The sequence below is a fragment of the Schistocerca gregaria genome, chromosome 7, assembly GCF_023897955.1.
Source record: "Schistocerca gregaria isolate iqSchGreg1 chromosome 7, iqSchGreg1.2, whole genome shotgun sequence".
Classification (NCBI taxonomy): domain Eukaryota; kingdom Metazoa; phylum Arthropoda; class Insecta; order Orthoptera; family Acrididae; genus Schistocerca; species Schistocerca gregaria.
Window position 1 is genome coordinate 388879388 of NC_064926.1, and position 24231 is coordinate 388903618.

At 39.1% G+C, this 24231-nt stretch overlaps 1 protein-coding gene across 1 annotated transcript in view; it reads left to right on the plus strand.

The window, feature by feature from the left end:
- The window catches only part of LOC126281387 (odorant receptor 43a-like), a 90960-nt gene that overhangs the window by 31901 nt on the left and 34828 nt on the right, over nucleotides 1-24231 (plus strand). The window contains exon 5 of the mRNA XM_049980313.1: nucleotides 23943-24056. Within this exon, the coding sequence (XP_049836270.1) occupies nucleotides 23943-24056 (114 nt within the window). The remainder of the gene's footprint in view (nucleotides 1-23942; nucleotides 24057-24231) is intronic.

The following is a 24231-nucleotide window of genomic DNA, read 5'->3' on the forward strand; positions in this document are numbered from 1 at the left end:
TTTTGGTCCTATGTCAAAGCGGTAGGTGGATCAAAACAAAATGTCCAGACACTCTGTGACCAAAATGGTACTGAAACAGAGGATGACAGACTAAAGGCCGAATTACTAAATGTCTTCTTCCAAAGCTGTTTCACAGAGGAAGACTGCACTGTAGTTCCTTCTCTAGATTGTCGCACAGTTGACAAAATGGTAGATATCGAAATAGACGACAGAGGGATAGAGAAACAATTAAAATCGCTCAAAAGAGGAAAGGCCGCTGGTCCTGATGGAATACCAGTTCGATTTTACACAGAGTACGCGAAGGAACTTGCCCCCCTTCTTGCAGCGGTGTACCGTAGGTCTCTAGAAGAGCGAAGCGTTCCAAAGGATTGGAAAAGGGCACAGGTCATCCCCGTTTTCAAGAAGGGACGTCAAACAGATGTGCAGAACTATAGACCTATATCTCTAACGTCGATCAGTTGTAGAATTTTGGAACACGTATTATGTTCGAGTATAATGTCTTTTCTGGAGACTAGAAATCTACTCTGTAGGAATCAGCATGGGTTTCGAAAAAGACGGTCGTGTGAAACCCAGCTCTCGCTATTCGTCCACGAGACTCAGAGGGCCTTAGACACGGGTTCACAGGTAGATGCCGTGTTTCTTGACTTCCGCAAGGCGTTTGACACAGTTCCCCACAGTCGTTTAATGAACAAAGTAAGAGCATACGGACTATCAGATCAATTGTGTGATTGGATTGAGGAGTTCCTAGATAACAGAACGCAGCATGTCATTCTCAATGGAGAGAAGTCTTCCGAAGTAAGAGTGATTTCAGGTGTGCCCCAGGGGAGTGTCATAGGACCGTTGCTATTCACAATATACATAAATGACCTGGTGGATGACATCGGAAGTTCACTGAGGCTTTTTGCAGATGATGCTGTGGTGTATCGAGAGGTTGCAACAATGGAAAATTGTACTGAAATGCAGGAGGATCTGCAGCGAATTGACGCATGGTGCACGGAATGGCAATTGAATCTCAATGTAGACAAGTGTAATGTGATGCGAATACATAGAAAGATAGGTCCCTTATCATTTAGCTACAAAATAGCAGGTCAGCAACTGGAAGTAGTTAATTCCATAAATTATCTGGGATTACTCATTAGGAGTGATTTAAAATGGAATGATCATATAAAGTTGATCGTCGGTAAAGCAGATGCCAGACTGAGATTCATTGGAAGAATCTTAAGGAAATGCAATCCGACAACAAAGGAAGTAGGTTACAGTACGCTTGTTCGCCCAATGCTTGAATACTGCTCAGCAGTGTGGGATCCGCACCAGGTAGGGTTGATAGAAGAGATAGAGAAGATCCAACGGAGAGCAGCGCGCTTCGTTACAGGATCATTTAGTAATTGCGAAAGCGTTACGGAGATGATAGATAAACTCCAGTGGAAGACTCTGCAGGAGAGACGCTCAGTAGCTCGGTACGGGCTTTTGTTAAAGTTTCGAGAACATACCTTCACCGAAGAGTCAAGCAGTATATTGCTCCCTCCTACGTATATCTCGCGAAGAGACCATGAGGATAAAATCAGAGAGATTAGAGCCCACACAGAAGCATACCGACAATCCTTCTTTCCACGTACAATACGAGACTGGAATAGAAGGGAGAACCGATAGAGGTACTCAGGGTACCCTCCGACACACACCGTCAGGTGGCTTGCGGAGTATGGATGTAGATGTAGATGTAGAATGCACGGCCCCAGTGATCCGTGGGGTACAGAAGAACAAAAGCGAGATTGCTCAAACTGATTTGTCACATGTTGGGAATCACAATCGTTTACTGTCACTGGCTTCCCCTCAACGACTAACTCCTCCGCCGCCTCTAAATTACAGTTGCCAAATGCTCCTAAGAAATCACTGTTTGTCCCAGGAACTGGTTCCATGCCTAAAATTTATTCTTCATATCAGTAGAGAGCCTAAAGACTTTGTGCCTGGGTAAGGCACTGGGATGGGATTGACAGCCGAGGGTGACTCAAAGACGTTCTATCAAGAGCAGATCTGGAGATCTTGCTGGTCGCGGGAGTGCCTCAGAAACACGCAGGCTGTTCGCAGAGACACGGGCCATGGGTGAACGAACACTGCCCTGTTGAAAAATGACGCCAGTATACTATTGCATGAAAAACAATATATGAGGATGCAGGATGTCAGTGACATATTGTGGTGCCATCAGAGTTTGCCCTAATCGCTGTCAGCCATCACCTGAAGTCACACCAGATGGCTCTCCACATCACGACACCAGGAATAACACTTTTGTGCTTCTCCAAAACACTGGAAGAATAAGACCACTTCCCAGGTCGCCGCCATAGTCGCTGACAATGGTTATCTGGGGCACTGCAGAACCGCGATTCTTCGCTGAATACATTTTGATGCCGTTCATCAGCAAACCACGCTTCCCAATGACGGCACCACTCCAGATACAGCCGTCTATGTTATGGTGTTAAGGGTTATTTTATGTCCTACGCTGCCAATTTTAAATTATCGAATTTTGTACCCATTATCTTGGAAACTTTTTAAGACACCAACTTACAATTTTCCATAATTATTGAATGTATCTTTCTAGATACATTGAACTAGAATTATTACAAAACTTGTATTATGTGACATGTTTTTTTCTTCAAACACTCAGTTTTTTGACAGAATTTTGTAAATAAATGAACGTAAAAACAAAGCAACTCAGGATATTTTAATTATTCTAGTTGCATATGTGTTGAATCTCACACTTGGAATGCTGTGAAAATTTCATGTCTCTATCATCAGTACTTTTTTAGAAAACGGATTCTTTATTGCAAAAAATGTAGTTCGGCGATATTGATGTTTAAAACTTTTTTATTACAAATTCTTACACAGATTTACATTTCTGCATCTTTTATTCATTAGAATTGCCCTGGTCCACAGTCTGTGTCTTCTTCACTGTCACAACTGTCCAGTGCTTCCCTCCTCCTCTTTCTTGCTTCTTTTGTCATTTGCTGAGCAGCTAACTCTGCTTCACATACACGGAGCTTATCCAGTTCCCGCAGTCCTTTAGCTGTGTTCTGTGCAAATCTTACCCCCAACTCCTCCAGAACATGAAGTCTTTCATAGTTCCCACCATTAAAAGTTATTATTTCATTTTTTTGGACGATGTTTTCATTGCGTTCTGTGTTACGCCCGCTCGCTGCGTGGACACCAATCAGACTGCCTGGAGCAACATCAGAGTTGGCAGCACCTAAAGAGGACGACTGGATCGGAACTCGAACTATCGTGTATAAAAATGGAATTCACAAGACTGAGCACCCGAAAGCGGACCGTAGAACGACTGCATTTCGTCTATGGAAGATATTCTAGAAAACTCTCGCCTAGCTCCATCCAGAAATGTGATTATATCCGTGAATTTTTGTAATATTAGAAGAGTGCTGAAGAGTGTGTAAGTCACAACAATAAACTACGCGTCGAATAACGTCGTATAGAGGACACTGCTAACTTTAGAGTCATAAGGCGAACAAATACATTTTTAGGCACACGGCACCACACAACATTATTGAAAGACTCATTCACATTCTGGGTCTTCCCACGTAAACAGTTCTTTCGTAGCTCAGAATTTGCCAGATCTCTGTAAATAGATTTGATTGCCTCCGTTACTGCCAAAGGAAGAGAATGTTTATGTGTAAATTCATGCAGAGTGTCAGAAGATTCAGCTTGCCCATATTTACACCAAGTGTTTGGTAGAGTGGACACAAAGGATGACATGGCTTTTCATCGGTTGATTTTCGATGAAAGAAAATACTCTACACTGCTCTTTTCATCTTCTCTAAATTATCTGCCAGTATAACGACGTAACAGTCCATTTCTTGCCTTTTGTGAGAAAATGAAACGCCTACAGCTGTCCTTATGATCTTATTTGCTTTTTGGCTACAAGTTTTGGCAGTACTAGTATCAGAAACAAAGGACTGATTTGTTTATTCGCAATGCCAACTTCTGAGACGTAGCAGTAGGTACAAACAAAACAATTCACAGCCTTCTAGACTGTGTAGTTCCCAAAATACGACTTCTCAACTGTGGCGGTATATGTGTCACCCCGAAATTTGACAGTCACACGTCAACATTCAAAATATTATTTGAAGGCCTCGCAATTGTTTGATTTTAATGTATTATATACCAAAATGTTCAAGAAAGTCCAAAGTACTTTATGGAGTAGAAAACAGAAAAAGTCAAATTTCAACAAATTTCACGTACAATGTCCCCTTAATGGCTGCCAACGCCTGCAACGATAATTCCTTACCGTGGTTGGTAGTCTCCGACCAATGGTGCGGGATGCCACAGAATGTTCTAGAGAGTCCATTACCTGTTCTTGGGTGGCAGGCGCCGATGTCAAGCGGTTACGATTTTCTTGGTGTACAGTACGGCGCTTCTCTATTCTACTGTTCAGACGTGGTCAAGCAGAACTTTGGCGCCGAGACTGACTATGCTGACTTTTTCATACAGTCCTACGTTGGGCATACTGTCACATCCAAATGCCCCAGAAATCTGCTATTGCACAATTCGCCCAGCGGCCAAATGGAGAGCCACAATGAAGTCTCTTTTCAAACTGTCGAGTACTAATAACGCTGTCTCTCAACAGTGTGAAGCATCTTTATGTCCTCCACACAACATCTGATGTTGTTCAAGCCCCCTTATATATCCCACCAGACCTGGAAACAACACTAAAATGAACAACACTAATACACGCTGGTGTTCGTTCTCTATCACGGAAAATAGCGACAGAAATCATTTCCACGCCCACTGATGGTGTGAACGTGTACGAAGTTACATAGACATTCGAACACGTCTTCTGGTTTCTTTTTATAAGGCAGTGTAGATCCATCAATATATCAATCAATACTCTACGGAAATCTGTCCTCATTTCCTCTAGACGACGTTCTTCGACGTGTAGTTTATTGTTGTGATTTACACACTCTTCAGCACTCTTCTAATATTACAAAAATTCACGGATATAATCACATTTCGGGATGGAGTTAGACGAGAGTTTTCGGAAATATCTTCCATAGACGAAATGCAATCGTTCTACGGTCCGCTTTCGGTTGCTCATACTTGTGAATTCCATTTTTATACACGATATTTCGAGTACCGATCCAGTCGTCCTCTTTAGGTGCTGCGAACTCTGATGTTGCTCCAGGCAGTCTGATTGGTGTCCAGGCAGCAAGAAGGCGTAACACAGAACGCAATGAAAATATCGCCCACAAAAATGAAATTAACAACTAGGATGAGCGCGAGAAAGTACTCTATAACTCAATCACGCCGAGAAAAGCAGAGGGATCACATGCAATAGTTCCATCCGTCAGATGTTGCTAATGGTGTTCCAGTGATTTAGGCTGGCAACGACTAGCAACAGAACAGGCTCTGCTAACAGTATACTATGCCTTCCACATCGCTGGCAACGGGTTCCACACAACGCTGGTCACTACTTTGAAGAACAGTAACAGGTGCAAACATATAACTCTTTTGTATCGGTTGTTAATAAATAGTTGCCACTATTTAAGTTCCAACCCTCGCATTTTCATGTACAGCGGCTGGGAAAAATATAGAAACACCTAAAACACAACATATTGACATGTCTAATGCGGCTATCAATCGAAATAGCTTCGAGTCGTCTAGGAATGGATAAATACAGATCCAGCATGATTTCCATGCAATACTAAATAATTCCTCCTGCAAAATAGTGACAAGTCCAGGTAACGATGATGGAGGTGGACACCTATCACACATCTTTCTCCCCAAAGTAAGCCACAAAGGCTCAATAATACTGAAACCTGGGTACTGTTATGGCCAGGGGAGACGCGACAATTCATCCTTATGCTTACAAAACGAGCCCTGGACGATGCGAGCTTTGCGAACAGAGGCTCCTTCACCTTGGAACACTGCATACCGTTGGGGACAGTTCTGATCAGACTAAATCGTCACGTAATCCTTGGCAGTAATGTAACCTTGCAGAATAACCATAGGCTCATGGGAAACCACGTTATAGCTGCCTAAAATATCACCGAATAAACGCCATGTTTCATTCCTCGGATGTAATCTTGGCCAGAAGTTAGAAACAGTGTGAAACAAGACTCTTCCGAACGAATGACATTCTCCCTTTACTCCAAAGTCCAGGTCTTATAGCTTCGTCCCCATGTTTTTCTGTTACGGGAATTTTCAACACCGATGACTAGTTTTGGACTTCCAGTTCGCCTTGCAAGTCCCTGCTTACAGAGCTCCCTTCGTATTGTTTTGGTTCCGAAGGGTTCGCGGTAGCGACAGTAAGTTCTGCAGTGACTTTTGGACATGTCGTACTTTAATTTTTCGTCACAATCTTCTTCAGTGTCCATCTGTCGCTGTTACTCAATACATTCATTTGTCTGCGTTGTGGCTTAGCGGATCATGTATTTCCACTTGCCCTGTATGAAATGTATATTTTAGAAACGGTGCCTCTTGAAACACCAGACACTTCGGCTTCATGGGTTACCGAAGCACTGATCACACGAGATTCAGTACTTTGCTCACGTTCGAAATGCACTCACAGCTACACAGAACAATAATCTGACTGCGACAGACACTTGGAACGTATTGAGGTCATTGTATAGGCGCCGTTCGGTATCACATACAAGAGCGGAAGCTATAGGCTTGACTACCATGTATGCAAAGGCATGTATTTCTGGCGCATTTCCATATATTTGTTCAACCTCTGTAGGCACTGCACTTTAGGTCACTCCTGTCGGGTACTCTGCTGTGTTTTCACAGTCGATACTTTTTTTGTCAGTCATTTGTTAACAATAGTGCAAAGGATTTCTTCACTTATTTATACACGATTTGTTACGTTTATTTATGTTAAGGATGAACTGCCTGTCCCTACAGGAAAGTCGATCCTCTACAAGTCTTCGTGAATTTCACTGCAGAGTCTAAGTATTGTTACCTACGTGTACACAACAGCACCATCCGCGAACAGCATTGCGTAATCCCCGACTTAATCAACTGGATCATATTTTGTACACTAACATATCGGAAATATACATACACCCCTGTCTAACGCGGAACTGACCATTAGATGTCACAAGAGGCAGATCGCATGAAAGGATGCAAAGACTATTGCGTTCTCAATGAAGAAGCAGTAGTAGCAGCATGGATCGGACACGATACCTCAGACAGTCCGAGCGTGGACTACTCGTGAGCCCAGTCAGTAGGGACAGACAATTTCGCGTGAACGATAACACGACATGTAACGTGAAATAAGATGTGTTTACAGACTTAATGCTAATCTGGCTGTTTTTGCAAAATATCCAGAATTTGATAATTTATTCGTTCCCTTCTAGAAATGTGAATGTAGCTGGTAACTGATTGTTATTTATTGCTGAAATTCGATCTAGCTTTCTCAAGGCTGAGCTACACAAGTAACTTTTAAAATGACCATTTATTTCCCGCGCAAGGAATTGATGCCTAGATGTGACCCTAGCCAGTAATAATTATACATGGTGTTCACTAACAGTTTGAAAACCTTGTCAGGGTGTTGCAAGGTAGGCTGTGCTGAGAAATAATTGTTGCAAAAAATATTCTATACGGTGGGCCGTTTCCGAGTTAATGACCATTGACTTATTTCTCAGCGCAACCTGCCCTGCAACACCCTATAACCTCCCCACAAAATAAAATAGTGTAACTTCCCCACAGAATAAAATAATATGAATAATACTCTCATTTAGCGTAACTACCCAACAGTGGAAATATAATACAATGTGACAAACCTATACCCTTCCAATAATTGACAGTCAATTTAACCTGGTAAATTTTGGATGTCAGCAATGCTGCGTCATGGCCCTGATACATCATTCTAGATAAACTGAAAAATCTTACCTTAATTAGATCGCCGGATAACGCGTATATATCTGCTCCTATAAGAAATTTTCCTGGCGCAGCTAAGTGCAAAGCTGGCCGATGGATTTGTCTTATATAAAAGGAAAGAACTGATTTTTTTCAATAATCGGAATGGCCAAAGATTGGAGAAATTAGTGAAATCTTTAAATTGAGATAAATGTCAAAAGTTACTTTTTATGAGAAAGATTATTACTAACAGTTTTTTTTAAACATTTACATGGGACTTGATGTAACAATACTACATATGCGCGAGGCTGCTTTTACCTTATCCTACAACGCTCAGGCTCTGCCATCGCTGCACACGACGGGCCCAGCCAACACGATACACCAGACCAGACTGCTTGCTACCAACAACTAACTGCAACTGCTACACAGTTCCTACTGCAGTCAATACTGCTCTTTGGTCTCAGATTCTCTTCTAGCTTACATATCGCAGGCAGCGCGTGAGCAATACATCGAAATTACATCAGCTCGAGTAGGCTAGCAACAAATTCTTTAATTATGGACCTCTTACATAACCCTCTACTGGGGGGCAAAAATTTGGCAGCGATGGTGAGTCAATTGGACTTGCCATGAGCAACAAATTTTTCTATATCTATTTAGTTTACTAAGGCTACAATCACAGAGTATATACATCATTGATAAGTGCAGAACATTAAGAAATTAAATACAGTGCACATGCACTGAGTACAAAACATATGCAGAAATGACAAAGTATATACGCAATGAGAACAAAATATATTAACAAAATAGAGTGCACACACACTGAGTACAAAACATATCATTTTACAAGAATTTAAATGCGCTGTATAAGCCTTTACTATTTTACAGGAACTAGGAAAGGAATGGGAAGGATTGCATCATGGTTGTAGCACAGTAGGTTGCACGTAGCTGCACTGAAAGTCCATATCTTTCTACAGAAGCACAACACCAAGTGAGACAATCTGAAGTATTTATCAGTGTAGCCAAGACACTGAAATGTTGTATTAATATTCAATGTTATCATTTTGGTAGTACATTAGGTACACCATACAGTGGGACCATAATAACATCTCCATCGTTCAAGGTTGTGGACAGCTTGATATGTCAACACCATATTCTTGTAGAATCCATACTCTTACAGCAACGTAGAATTAGTGCAAAAACCAATATAGTGCTCCATGATCATGAGGATGGACAGGATAAACGGATATTGCAGTAATTAGGTCAGAAGGTGAAGGACACATTAAGTCTTATGCTAGTCATCATAGAATTACACTAGTGTATCAACCGATATGAACAATATTGAGTATTACGAAACACTATTCATAACTCATCTGACTGAATCAGTGGCATTCATTGGCCAGTTACAAAGTATTCATATAGTGTTACAAAACATTATTCAGTGTTATTCACAAGTCAATCAGTGGCATTCATTGGCCAGTTACAAAGTATTCATATAGTGTTACAAAACATTATTCAGTATTATTCACAAATCAATCAGTGGCATTCATTGGCCAGTTACAAAGTATTCATATAGTGTTACAAAACATTATTCAGTGTTATTCACAAGTCATCATTTAAAACAGGAGCTATTGAGTTACTGACATTCATTGGCTAGTTACAAAACATTATTCAGTCAATCAGTGGCATTCATTGGCCAGTTACAAAGTATTCATAAAGTGTTACAAAACATTATTCAGTGTTATTCACAAGTCAATCAGTAGCATTCATTGGCGAGTTACAAAGTATTCATATAGTGTTACAAAACATTATTCAGTGTTATTCACAAGTCATCATTTGAACAATATTGAGTATTACGAAACACTATTCATAACTCATCTGACTGAATCAGTGGCATTCATTGGCCAGTTACAAAGTATTCATATAGTGTTACAAAACGTTATTCAGTGTTATTCACAAGTCATCATTTAAAACAGGAGTTATTGACATTCATTGGCTAGTTACAAAGTATTCATATAGTGTATTGGCACTCATTGGCCACTTACAAAGTATTCATATAGTGTTACAAAACATTATTCAGTGTTATTCACAAGTCATCGTTAAAAACAGGAGTTATTGACAATCATTGGCTAGTTACAAAGTATTCATATAGTGTTACAAAACGTTATTCAGTGTTATTCACAAGTCATCATTTAAAACAGGAGTTATTGACATTCATTGGCTAGTTACAAAGTATTCATATAGTGTATTGGCACTCATTGGCCACTTACAAAGTATTCATATAGTGTTACAAAACATTATTCAGTGTTATTCACAAGTCATCATTTAAACAGGAGTTATTGAGTTACTGACATTCATTGGCTAGTTACAAAGTATTCATATAGTGTTACAAAAGACTATTCAGTGTTATTCACAAGTCATCATTTAAAACAGGAGTTATTGACATTCATTGGCTAGTTACAAAGTATTCATATAGTGTTACAAAACATTATTCAGTGTTATTCACAAGTCATCATTTAAAACAGGAGCTATTGAGTGTAGAATCAAGCTACTGGTGTTTATATATGATATCATGTAAGTGACATGAGACATATTTAAAATGTAAGACATTGGAACTATTACTCAAGGTCAGTAGTCCAATAATACATAGACATAATGGAATCAATACACAAAAAATTTGCATTATCTTTAGGACTAAATATATATCTTAACCTGGTAGCATTATTTGGTTGTATACTGGTAATAGTTGGGACTTGTAATATTTTATTTTTTTGCTAGCAATGCATTGTACTGGGATCGATAATTAATTGCTGGGGCATGAAAATATATGCTTTTGACTTATTGCTGGAAATAAGGGTTATTAACGTCATTTGTCATGAGTCAGCTGTAGCAAGGTTATGAAACAAGTACAGTATATGTTATCACATTCATAAATGATAGACACAACTGGGTAAAACAATGCAAGTACTAGAACAGGTTTAATAAGTAACAGGTTTAGTAAGTATCATGAAAAGCTTCTCCTGGAAAAATACAAAAGGGATTATTGAGCTGAAAGAAGAAATGCATATTATCCTGCAAAATAGTGAACTTCGAATTAACAGGTAATGAAACGTGTACTTAATATGTATGTACTCTAGCTGTCTTTTCCAAAACGTTCAGTCATTATACCATGCGACATAAGACATACTGTCAAAAGGAACTGCAACAAATACTTAAATAACTACATAGCATTTCTTAACTAACAGTAAATATTATCATCATCTGTAAAGAAAAACTTCATTATTCATATTACCATATTCTTCATATAACTATTCATCATTTATCATCATCTGCAAAAAATAGACACTTCATTATGCATATTCATATTACCATTTACTTCATACAACTATTCATTATCATTCATTACTTCATGTAGTATAGAGTTTCTTACTTCTAGCATATTTCATCACTAAAATTAACATCTGTAGTTCTGTCTGATAGTCTGCATCAATCGCCTTGTATTCTGAAATAAAAATAATTAGTCATGACTGCTATCACACGATGTGTATAGTATATTCTGGTTAATGCTTGTTAATTCTGCTCCATTTACTCTTCATGACAAGATATTGCATTTTCTTTCCTTCATTCTGATGGTAAAATTTCCATTTCATAGTAAACAACTGTGGTTGTTTAATTCATTTCTTTTACACGATATTGCTTTCTGAAAAATGATGAATAAGGATTAATATCTTGCATTTAATCACATACTCATTAAATAAAAACTTGTTTCTAGTAATATAATTAAGCATACAGCATAGTATGACAGAAAACATATTAGGTCAAAAACATAGACAATTTTCAAGTGCAAAAAAATGTATACACAGTATCATAATGTAGTAGCAAAACATGTAAAATAGTCAAGATGTTGAGATATCATAATGCAAAATGTCAATGTCAACTGATGTTTGTTATATCTTAAACATTTCATAGTGCATACAGACAAAAATTCTACTTTCGATAGGAAAACAATCATGCATACACAAAAAATCGACAATGTGCACGGTCTGATATATAACGACAAGAAAAGCGACCTGCTAACCTTACCTTGCCGGGCACTTGCCAGGAAAAAATATGATAATCATCAGTAAGTGTTCATATCAATAACCGGAAAAGGTATTAAAATGTGATAAATCATAAAGTATGTTCATTCGATAAAGGGTTTAATATTGGAGACATGGTGATTGCCTTTGCTTTTTCTGGTTCTCAAAGTTTCAACATGTACCACATTGGGATGAGGAATGCTGCGAATTCTGTATGGACCTGCGTATAGAAGTTCAAATTTACTGCATCTACTCTTTCCTCTGTTGGATAAATAGTGTGTGCGTACTAGTATCTTCTGTCCTATGTGAAAGTCACGGCGTGTACAAACCTGTTTTTGCTGTCGTCTCCGGCGCTCTGCGGCACATTTGATGTTGTTGAGCGCAATGTCAATTATTTCATGGTGGCGTAGTCGACGGGATGTAGGAAAGGATGCTAATTCTTTGATTTTGTTAGGTGGTTCAACATTTTTCAATATAACAGTCGGAGATAGCATAGTAGATTCATTTGATATGGAGTTAATTACATCCTGGAATGAGAGTATGTGTGTATCCCAATCAATATGTCTTTTATGACAGTACATTCTACACAGTTTACCAATTTCTTTCATCAGTCGTTCACAAGGGTTCGAAGAAGCGTGATACTTGGATATATAGAGCGGACAAATGTTTCTAGCTCGTAACATACGTGTCCATATCGCAGATCGAAATTGTGGTCCATTGTCAGAAATTACTTTCATTACATGCCCTACATGAAATAAAAAATGCTTTAGAAATGCATTCGAAATAGATTTAGCAGTAACTTTGCGCAATGGAGCGAAGGTAACAAATTTCGAAGTGAGTTCAACAGCGACAAAGATGTAGCAAAAACCTCTATTAGTTCTGGGAATTGGTCCAAAAATGTCTACAGCGGCCATGTGTCTCAATTTAACAGGTACAATGGGATGTAACGGAGGAATATGTGAAGTCGTGTCTGATTTAGCTTTCTGGCAGATTTTACATGACGCTAAAACTCGTCGAATACGTTTCTCCATGTTGGCAAAATAACAGTTCTGTCTCAGTATAAGAAAACATTTTCTGGCTCCATAATGTGCGTAACTTAAATGAGTATACCAAATTAATTTGTTAACAAGTTCGTCAGGAATGCGTAATAACCAGTTGTTGCCGTCAGGGTGAGAGCGGCGAAACAGAATGTTATTGCGTACCGTGTAATGGTTTCTAATGGTAACGTTATTCTTATCTTGCCAAAGGCGTTTAATTTCTTTCCACACGTTGTCTTTACTCTGCTCTTGTGCTATGTCTCGTAATGACGATGAAATGAAATTTTCAAATGCGACATGTTGAATATACATGACGCTAAAATTTGCTTGGCAGAAGTTGGTTGCGATGTTTTGCTGATTGTTGCTGAGAGAGCGGGATAGTCCGTCTGCTACAATATTTTGTGTACCGGGAATGTGAAGAATTGTAAAATTAAATTCCTGTAAGTAAAGTTTACATCTGCTTAATCTGTCATGTGTAAATTTAGCGGAAAGTAAAAACTGAATAGCTCTATGATCTGTGTAAACGGTAGTATGTCTTCCATAAAGAAAATGCCTAAATCGGGTAAATGCCCGTACAACACATAATGTTTCAAGTTCTGTAACAGAATAATTGCGTTCAGCAGGTGACAGAATGCGACTTGCAAAGACGATGTTTCTAATTACTGTATTACCATCTTCTTCAATTTCCTGAAAAATGTGTACGCCTAAAGCTGTGTTAGAACTGTCGGTGGCAATGGAAAAATTTCTAGTAAGATCTGGGTGTGATAAAAGTGGTGCATACAACAAAGCTTGTTTCAAATTAACAAACTCAGATTGTGCTTGGCTATCCCAGAACAAAATAGTGTTTTTACCCGTCAGTTGGCATAATCTAGGGGTGTCTAAAACAGAGTAATGAATAAATTTACGGAAAAAGTTAATTAAACCCAGAAAGCTGCGTAGTTGTTTCTTCGTCGTTGGAACAGTAACGTCACGTAAAGCTTGAAGTTTTTCCGGGTCAGGCGCAATGCCTTCTGCTGAAATTACATGTCAAGAAATTTTATGGAAGTTCTGCCAAAGTGCGATTTGTTAAGATTAACTGTGAGTCCTTGTGCACGAAAAGTTTGCAACAGTTGTTCCAGAATCAAATTGTGTTCAGACCAGTTAGCTTCTGCAATAAGAATGTCGTCTACATACGTTGTGATTCTGTCTTTAAGTTCTGTCGGAAGTATATCATTCAAACCGCGAATAAATGCTGCTGAAGAAATTGTTAAACCGAACGGTAATTTGCAAAATTGATAACAGTCACCAAAACAGAGAAATGCTGTGTACTTTCTGCAGTTCGGGTGGAGCTGAATTTGCCAAAATCCCGATTTCAAATCTACAGTGGAATAAACAGCAGTACCATGAAATTTCTGTAGAAGTTCTTCTAGTGTCTGTGGGCGATCTGTTCCATTAATAATAATGTCGTTGATGTGACGTGAATCAAGTACGAGGCGAAGAGAGCCATCCTTTTTCTTAACAATATGGAGCGGATTTATGTACGGACTAACTGCTGGTTCAATAATACCTTGGTCAAGCATAGCTTGCAATTCTTTCTTAACCTGTTCTCTGTGAATATACGGAATGGGATAATGTTTAGCTTTAAATGTGTCGTGCTGTTTAACTTGAAATTCATACATGAAACCGGACATAGTACCAGGGATGTTGTCAAAAACCGGAGCTTGCTGTAAAAGAATTCTGCGTAGTTGCGTACGTTCGTCGTCTGTATTTGCACTGCTCTGTTTAACCTTATCCGAAATCATTTGTATAACGTCATAGTCGGCTTTGTCTGGTATATTATAGTTGTGTACGAACGTATCTGTGAACAATGTGGAATGACAGTCTATGTTAGGTGATGCACAAATGACCTCTGTCCGATTAATTGTTTGTTCTTCTGCAGATAAAGAGTGCTGAAAATCTAATGCCAGTTGTACATTTTCATCCTTTAACATTAAATAGGAATTTTGAAAGTCAATAATTGCGTCGTGTTGTACCAAAAAATTCGTACCTAAAATAACGTCTGTTGTCAATAAGGGAACAATACAAAAATTTGAGTGGAACGTATGGCCTGCAATACAAAATGATAAGTGTGTCCCTAATTTTACATCTACTCCTTTACCAGATACTGCTCCTTTTACTTTAGGTTTGCCTAATGGTAACGTAGGATAAGTATTCTCTTTGTTACAAGCGTTGAAAGTTTCTTCATTTATAACTGACATAGGTGATCCAGAGTCGATTACTGCCGAAAATGTGGATGATCCAATCTTTACGTCAATGACAGGGTGGGAAATGGTTTTTTGAATTACTGGTTTTTCATGCAAAAGAGTGTCTTGGATGTCGTCAAATGTAATAACATTTTCGTGAACAAGAGTCTGTCTGTCAAAAGTATTGCTTACATCGCTGGAAGGATCAATCTGTGCTGTATCTAGTCAAATTCTATCTGACGTGCTGTTATTTGCGGGAGGATGCTGTGGCATTTCCACTATTTGTACTTTTCTGTTATTTCTCCCTGACGTATTACGTTGGGGATGATATCTACCGTCTGGTTCATTCATGACAATCTGTTGTTGCCGATGATTCTGCTGCTGGTAAGACCGACTGTTACGCTGAAAACTGTGCTCATTACTTTTACGTCTGTCATAATAATCGTTGCTATACGGCGCATTGCGATATGAGTTGAAATGGTGTGTTCTCTGTACGTAGTGATTTCCTTGTTGCTGTGCGTTACTTTTTGGTGGAGCCGACGCTATACGTGTAGGCGGCGAAACATCAAAGCTTGGTTGACCTTGCAGACTACATTGTTGGTTAGGTATGCTATCTGACTGGTTTTGTTGATGTTCTGGGGAAAAGCATCTATTGTTGCCAAAATGTCTTTGCTGTTGCTGATAACTGAGGATACTGATAATTAAAATTTTGTCTGTTATTAAAGTTCTGGTGGTTGTCATTCCTGGACCGTCTATCACCTTTGCTATTAAAATAGCGTGGCTGATCGTAATTTCCGTATGCTTGTTTGCCTTGGTTATGAAGTGAAAAATTTTTGTTAATGAAGGAATAGTCTGATTGCTGAACTTCCAAAAGCTGTAACAGATCTCTGAATGCCGAAATATTTTCTTTCTGCTGACCTGTTAAAAGTGATACTCTTAACGATCGTGGTAATTTAGAAATACATAATTGGATAAGTGCTGATTCACTGTATGGCTCACTTAAGTATTGGTTTTGTTGGACCATGTGCTCAAAAAATTGCGTGACAGTGGGAAAATTTGAGTTCTCATAATTTGGTAAGCTAATTAATTGATCCTTGATTCCGCGCTGTGTCGTCTTCGACCAATACGCTGACAGAAAGGCATTCTGAAATTCTTCTACCGAGTAGCACTGTCTCGCGATCGGTCTCATACGAGTTGCCGGTTCGCCTTCCAAAAAACTGCAAATAAATTCAAGTTTGTGTGTCACGGGCCAAGTTGGTGGAAAAGCAAAGCTAAATTGTTGTATCCAATCCAAAGGGTGAATCTGTGTTCTGTCATTTTTAAATACCTTAAATTTCCTAACAGACAGAAAGTGCTTGTAATCAAAATTTTCGTCTCTGAATGTCTGAACAGGTTCAGGACTGTATGATAATCTGTTTGTCTGTGACTGTTCGGAATCTAAGTCACGTACTCTCTGTTAATTACCTAAATTGTACTGGCTGTGTGAGTGTGAGAAATGTTCGGAAAGTGGCGTATGCTGTGATGTGTTAAAGGCTGAAATATTTTTCATCTCCGTCAATTCGTGCTGTAAAGATGACAATTTTCTACGTAATGTATTATTGGACAAATCTATCTCACTAATCGTCTGCTGTAAATTTTGGAATTCGGGAGTTTGATTAAACGAAACTGGTGACGTATCGTCTGATTTGGTGTCATTGTTATTTTCGATAACGTCAATACGACTGGCCAATTCATCAAATTTTTCAGTCAATGCTTTAACCTGATCATCATTTTTAGTGTCACAAGCATTAATTTCTTTTTGGATTTTACGGGTAGTTTTGTTCAATTTCTTAACGTCTGCTTTAATGACATCGGGATCCTGTATTTATTCTAATTGTTCAAGTCTGTTGGTCATTGTCTGAAAGTCTACTGTGTGAGTGTCTGTTTTTGTTTTAAGATCGGAGATTTCATCATGCAATTCGGTGTTCAACTGTTTGATTTCGTCTGATACTGTTGCAATATTGTTGTCTACGTATGTTTTCGCCTTCGTAAATAATTTAAGCTTATCTTCCTGTCTCTGTGCAGTAATTGTATCCATGACTTGTTTCTTTACTTTGCTCTGTTCCTGTATGAATTTACAGTAACGCGTTTCACTGTTTTGTAGTTGGTGATTAAAACGTTCGTCAATTAGGCTGTTCTGTTGTTCGAATTTCGTGTCTACTTTCGCATCCAGTGTGCGTGAAAGTTCTGATGACATTAATTTAAACTCGTCGCGTAACTGTGTTGCGTTCTCAGAACATTGTTTAGCGACTGCACTAATTTCATCTCTAAGTAATTTGGTTGTGGCTGCATGTGTATTACATATTTCTTGTGTAACGGATCTAATTTCTTCACTACTATTCCTAGCACTAGCCTTAATTTCCTCACGTAGCTGTTTTTTAGCTTCATTACACTGCTCGGCAACGGCTGTAATCCGTTCAGTAAGCGGTTCAGTAGAGGTATCAAGTTTTTCATTAAGTTGTTTGTTCGATTCATTAAGTCGTTTGAAATTGTCGTCTTGTTCTTTCTTCGATTGTTTGAGATTTTCATTAATTTGTATGTTCGATTCCTTAATTTGTTCTTTGAGATTTTTATTAACTTGTTTGTTCGATTCATTAACTTGTTGTTTGAGATTTTCATTAAGTTGTAGCAATAATGCCATAACTCGATCCATGCCAAAATTAGCTGCTGTATTCTCTGTGCTGTGTGATGGTGTATCTGCATGTGTCACGTTTTGTATAACCATTTGGTCATTGTCTGATTCACAAAAAGGTTTGCTAATCAGATGTGCTGTGTTGGTCACTGCAGCGGAATCAAATAAATCTGACGTGCTTTGTGTATATTGGTCACCTTCGTTAAAAACAATTATCTGTTCACTACGTAAATTTTGCAAATCAGGTGTTTCAAACTGGACAGCGTTCATTGTAACGGAACGTGCCGCGTCATCAATTGTCGTTAAATTAACAGAGGACACAATTGAATTTGTTTGCTCATCATTAGCATCAAAATCATTACTAGTGATCGACACACAATGATTATCTGTAATTAGAGGATTATCACCATTACACTGAGTGTCGCTAGTATTATCAGTCAAATTATTCGAGTCAGTTTTTTCACTCCTTGCACATCGCGATGCACTGTTAGCAGTTTTGCGCGGCATTTTCACAACTCAAAGTTAAGCACAAAATCAAACAAAGACAAAGCAAAAATGGAACAAATACAGTGACAACAAAGAGCAATAAATTGCCGATGATCTGTGAAAGAAAAAGTGACAAATTAGTAAATGCGTTGCGCCAGATGCAAACTACTTTTAATATTAAGTAAATAAGAGCAGATATATATCTGACCACTTCTCAAAAATTCACAAAAATACAATCCTGGCCGGTTATCGCCAAGTGTAACCTCCCCACAAAAATAAAATAATATTCTCACTACCCAACAGTGAAAATATAATACGATGTGACAAACCTATAACTGTTCAATAATTGACAGTCAATTTAACCTGGTAAATTTTGGACGTCAGCAATGCTGCGTCATGGCCCTGATACATCATTCTAGATAAACTGAAAAATCTTACCTTAATTAGATCGCCGGATAACGCGTATATATCTGCTCCTATAAGAAATTTTCCTGGCGCAGCTAAGTGCAATGCTGGCCGATAGATTTGTCTTATAAAAAAAGGAAAGAACTGACTTTTCTTTTCAATAATCGGGATTGCCAAGAATTGGAGAAATTAGTGAATTCTTTAAATTGAGATAAATGTCAAAAGTAACTTTTTACGAGAAAGATTATTATTAACAGATTTTTTTAAACATTTACAGGGAACTTGATTAACAATACTACATAAGCGCGAGGCTGCTTTTACCTTATCCTACAACGCTCAGGCTCTGCCATCGCTGCACACGACCGGCCCAGCCAACACGATACACCAGACCACACTGCTCGCTGCCAACAACTAACTGCTACTGCCACACAGTTCCTACTGCAGTCAATACTACTCTTTGGTCTCAGATTCTCTTCTAGCTTACATATCGCAGGCAGCGCGAGAGCAATACATCGAAATTACATCAGCTCGAGTGCGCTAGCAACAAGTTATCTAATTATGGACCTCTTACAACCCTTATAAGCTTTTCAGATTGTTTCTGACCACCGTGTATACAGGGTGGTCCATTGATAGTTATCAGACCAAATATCTCACGAAATAGGCGTCAAGCGAAAAAACTACAATGAACGAAACTCGACTAGCTTGAAGGGGGAGCCGACCGATGTGGCCGAGCGGTTCTAGGCGCTTCAGTCTGGAAACGCGCGACCGCTACGGTCGCAGGTTCGTATGTTACCTTGGGCATGGATGTGTGTGATGTCCTTAGATTAGTTATGTTTAAGTAGTTCTAAGTTCTAGGGGACTGATGGCCTCAATAGTTAAGTCCCATAGTACTCAGAGCCATTTGAACCATTTTTTTGAAGGGGGAAACCAGATGGCGCTATGGTTGGCCTGTTAGATGGCGGTGCGATGCGTCAAACGGATATCAACTGCGTTTTTTAAAAATAGGAACCCCCATTTTATTACATATTCGTATAGTACGTAAAGAAATATGAATGTTTTAGTTGGACCACTTTTTTCGCTTTGTGATAGATGGCACTGTAATAGTCAGAAACGTATAAGTACGTGCTATCAAGTAATATTCCGCCAGTGCGGACGGTATTTGCTTCGTGATAGATTACCCGAGAAAAAATGGACCGTTTACCAATTTCGGAAAAGGCCGATATCGTGTTGATAGATGGGTATTGTGATCAAAATGCCCAACGGGCGTGTGCTATATATGGTGCTCGATATCCTGGGCGAAATCATCTAAGTGTCCGGACCGTTCGCCGGGTAGTTATGTTATTTAGGGAAACATCAACCACGACCTGCAACAAATGATGATGCCCAAGTAGGTGTTTTAGCTGTTGTTGCGGTTAATCCGCACATCAGTAGCAGACAAACTGCGCGAGAATTGGGAATCTCAAAAACGTCGGTTGCACCCGCACCATATTTCTATGCTCCAGGAATTGTACGGCAACGACTTCGAACGTCGTGCACAGTTCTGCCACTGGGCACAAGAGAAATTACGGGACGATGACAGATTTTTTGCACGCGTTCTATTTAGCGACGAAGCATCATACACCAACTGCGGTAACGAAAACCGTATGCACTATTGGGCAACGGAAAATCCACGATGGCTGCGACAAGTGGAACATCAGCGACCTTGGCGGGTTAATGTATGGTGTGGGATTATGGGAGGAAGGATAATTGGCCCCCATTTTATCAGATGGCAGTCTAAATGGTGCAATTTAAGCTGATTTCCTACGTAATGTTCTACCGATGTTACTACAAGATGTTTCACTGCATGACAGAATGGCAATGTACTTTCAACATGATGGATGTCCGGCACATAGCTCGCGTGCAGTTGAAGCGGTATTGAATAGCATATTTCGTGACAGGTGGATTGGTCGTCGAAGCACGTTCACCGGATCTGCTGTCCCCGGTTTTCTTTCTATGGGGAAAGTTGACGGATATTTGCTATCATGATCCACCGACAACGCCTGACAACATGCGTAGCGCATTGTTAGTGCATGTGCGAACATTACAGAAGGCAAACTACTCCCTGTTGAGAGGAATGTCGTTACACGTATTGCCAAATGCACTGAGGTTGACGACCATCATTTTGAGCATTTATTGCATTACTGTGGTACTTACAGATAATGACGCTGTAACAGCATGCGTTCTCGGAAATGATAAGTTCACAAAGGTACATGTATCACATTTGAACAACCTAAATAAAATGTTCAAACGTACCTACGTTCTGCATTTTAATTTAAAAAACCTACCTGTTACCAACTGTTCGTCTAAAATTATGAACCATATGTTTGTGACTATTATAGCGCCATCTATGACAAAGCGAAAAAAGTGGTTCAACTAAAATATTCATATTTCTTTACGTACTACACGAATATGTATTAAAAATGGGGTTCCTATTTTTCTTTAAACGCAGTTGATATCCGTTTGACCTATGGCAGCGCCATCTAGCGGGCCAACCATAGTGACATCTGGTTTCCCCCTTCAAACTAGACGAGTTTCGTTCTTTGTAGTTTTTTCGTTTGACGGTTATTTCGTGAGATATTTGGCCCGGTCACTATCAATGGACCACCATGTATACCAAAATCATATTTCCCGATCTTTGTATACAACAAATCGTACAAAAGCGATGCATTTGGAGTGACCCTTTAATGTAGTGCCTCAACTGAACCCCATTTTTTTGTCGTGCGTAAGTATAAATACGAAAACCAACCAGTACGGCATTTTAGCTACACTAAACATGGCACCAGCTGTGTTTGCTATGATCAGCCAGTCAGATTTCTGACTATGCTACACATCAGGCTGTCACCACATACTTCTTTTCACAAAATAGTCAAAATAATACTGAGCAACTATTGAAGTACCATTCTGAGTGTTCTGTTGGACCACAGGAAACACGTGTTTGTGACGTCATACGTTCTGTGCTGTGATTGCAAACACATCAGGTGCCATAATGACCAAAAGTACTGTATTTGTTGGTTTTCATATTTATACTTGTGTACTGCGAAAATGTGAAGTTTAATTGATGTGCCGTATTAAAGATATCTCCACAACCTGTCTTTTTTAGGTAAGATATGTTGTATAAAAGTGTCGGGACACGGGATGGCCGGCCGTTGTGGCCCATTGGTTCTAGGCGCTTCATTCCCGAACCGCGCTGCTGCTACGGTCGCCGGTTCGAATCCTGCCTCGGGCATGGATGTGTATGATGTCCTCAGGTTAGTTATGTTTAAGACTTTAAGTAGTTCCAAGTCTAGGGGACTGATGACCTCAGATGTTAAGTTCCATAGTGCTTAGAGTCATTTGAACCTTTTTTTTTTTTTTTTGACATGGGACCTGTTGTGCTGAAGGCAGTTTGGCTCTCATATTCAAATACAAACTCGGAGCAACAGTTTTCACGTTATAGTGAAGTGTTGATGTTTTGGAAGCTAAATGCTTCATCAGCGAAATCAGAAATTATAATAATACATTTTTAAGGTGCACAGTTATTTGTTTTTTAATTGATAACATTTACTGGGTTTGACGTAAAATTGCTTTTCTTCAATAACAAAAATAAATTTTGATTTTTGATTTAATAGTAATAATGATACTAACAAGAATAATAATTTAACTGACAAGAACAATTTCATTTGCAACACAGGAAAACAATGAAATACGACAAAAATAAAGAACGTATTTGAAAAACAGACCATTAGAAAATAACATCAAAATTTCCAAAAAATAACACCGATTTTAGCAAAAAACAACACCAAAATCTCCTGACAATCACAAAACTGCTCAAATGCTCGGCAAGCTCACAATTCGCCGTTTATCGCACTTATTACGACTAAACCTTGCGCAGAGTCTTTTCATTTGCAAATGTTTGTACCCTGCTAGAATTATTCTCGCCAGAGGTGATCTCTTCCATACGATTGCCCTTGTGAAGAAGTCGTGAAAAGGTTATCCCCCACGCACTGACAACTGCGCAACTGCCTGTAGGCCTTTATCGTTGTTCACTCTTTTGATGCTCCAGGAATGTGACTATTAGCTGTCTCCAAGCATAAGTAAGTCGGTACTTGTTCCGATAGCAAAATCGTGAGCTTCTTTTAGAAGGAGTGTACTGGCGAACCACTGCTGCCGATGCATTTAATGTTCCTTACCGCCCCTCCAGTAATATTAATCAAGACCAGACGTCACTCAGTACACTATACAAATGACGAATAACCCAGTATTTCATTTAGATTGTGTCACACACGTGCATAACTTTGCGCTTCCGGCGTATAGAAACTCATCTGAATGAACGTGTGTAACGAAATGAAAGAACAATCACAAGTCACTTCCAACACGTAAAAACAATATTAGTCTGTTCTCCAATAAGAATTTGTTACCCGAGTTATCCCAATTAAACAGCATTGCTTTCATGTGCTAAAACTTTTGGGAGCGATAATACGGAAAAGAAACCGCCTACGCTGAGGCAATCAAATCTCTGATTCCTCCCTCATCTCCAGTCACGTAGCGTTGAAAGTGAGGTAATGCTTACCCAACAGGAAAGTGTCAATTTTTTCGCTCTCGCCCCACTCTCAATGTCCATCTGTGAAGTTTTCCTGTCTCGTAGAATGCAATAAGGCCGAAAAGAAAATCCGTTTCAAAACACAGAGTAAATGAAACTAAAGTCTCTCGGAGCACTACGAGGCATAAGTCGGGACAATTTTAAAAGTTGTTTCCCTTTATAGGTGAATGTTGGGAATAGCGCAGTAAGTCCGTTAAAGACAATTCTGATAAAGGCGCATTATGTCAGTTGGCCTGTGACGTACAAAACGTAGTACTGACAAATAGTTGATGTGCTCGATTCCAGTTTGTATACGTTAAGAAAAAAAAGAAGAAGAAAGATGGCTATAACTTCCCCTGACAGCGAGAAGTACGTTCTGGGTATAGTATCCGACGTAAAAGTCTCCTTTCCGATCAAAGAATTACACATATCAATGAACCTTACTATAGTATATATTCTCAAAATTTGTTCCTTGCGTTATTCCAGATTTTTAATGAAATTATTACCTGGCCAGTTATCAGATAGTAACAAGTAACAGAAGTCTGTCTTTCTTTGTCACTTACTAATTTGTGTAATGTCGTGTACCAGCTGTTGCAGAAGCAAGCAGACCAAGTAGCAATGTACAAGATGTTGTTCAGCGTTCCAATTTACATGTACGAGACTGGATTCTTTTGTGTCGTTGGACAAACCATTATTGATCAGGTGAGTACACTAATATTTCATTAATATTACTTTTCTTACTTATTCACTCAGCAGACAATCCCTTCCCTCATAGAGGTCTTCCATGTATTCTTTCCACCTATACGCTTTCTCCTCTAGGTTTAACAGCGGTATTCATTCAGCATTCATAATTTTGACATTTTTTCTTTTAATTTCA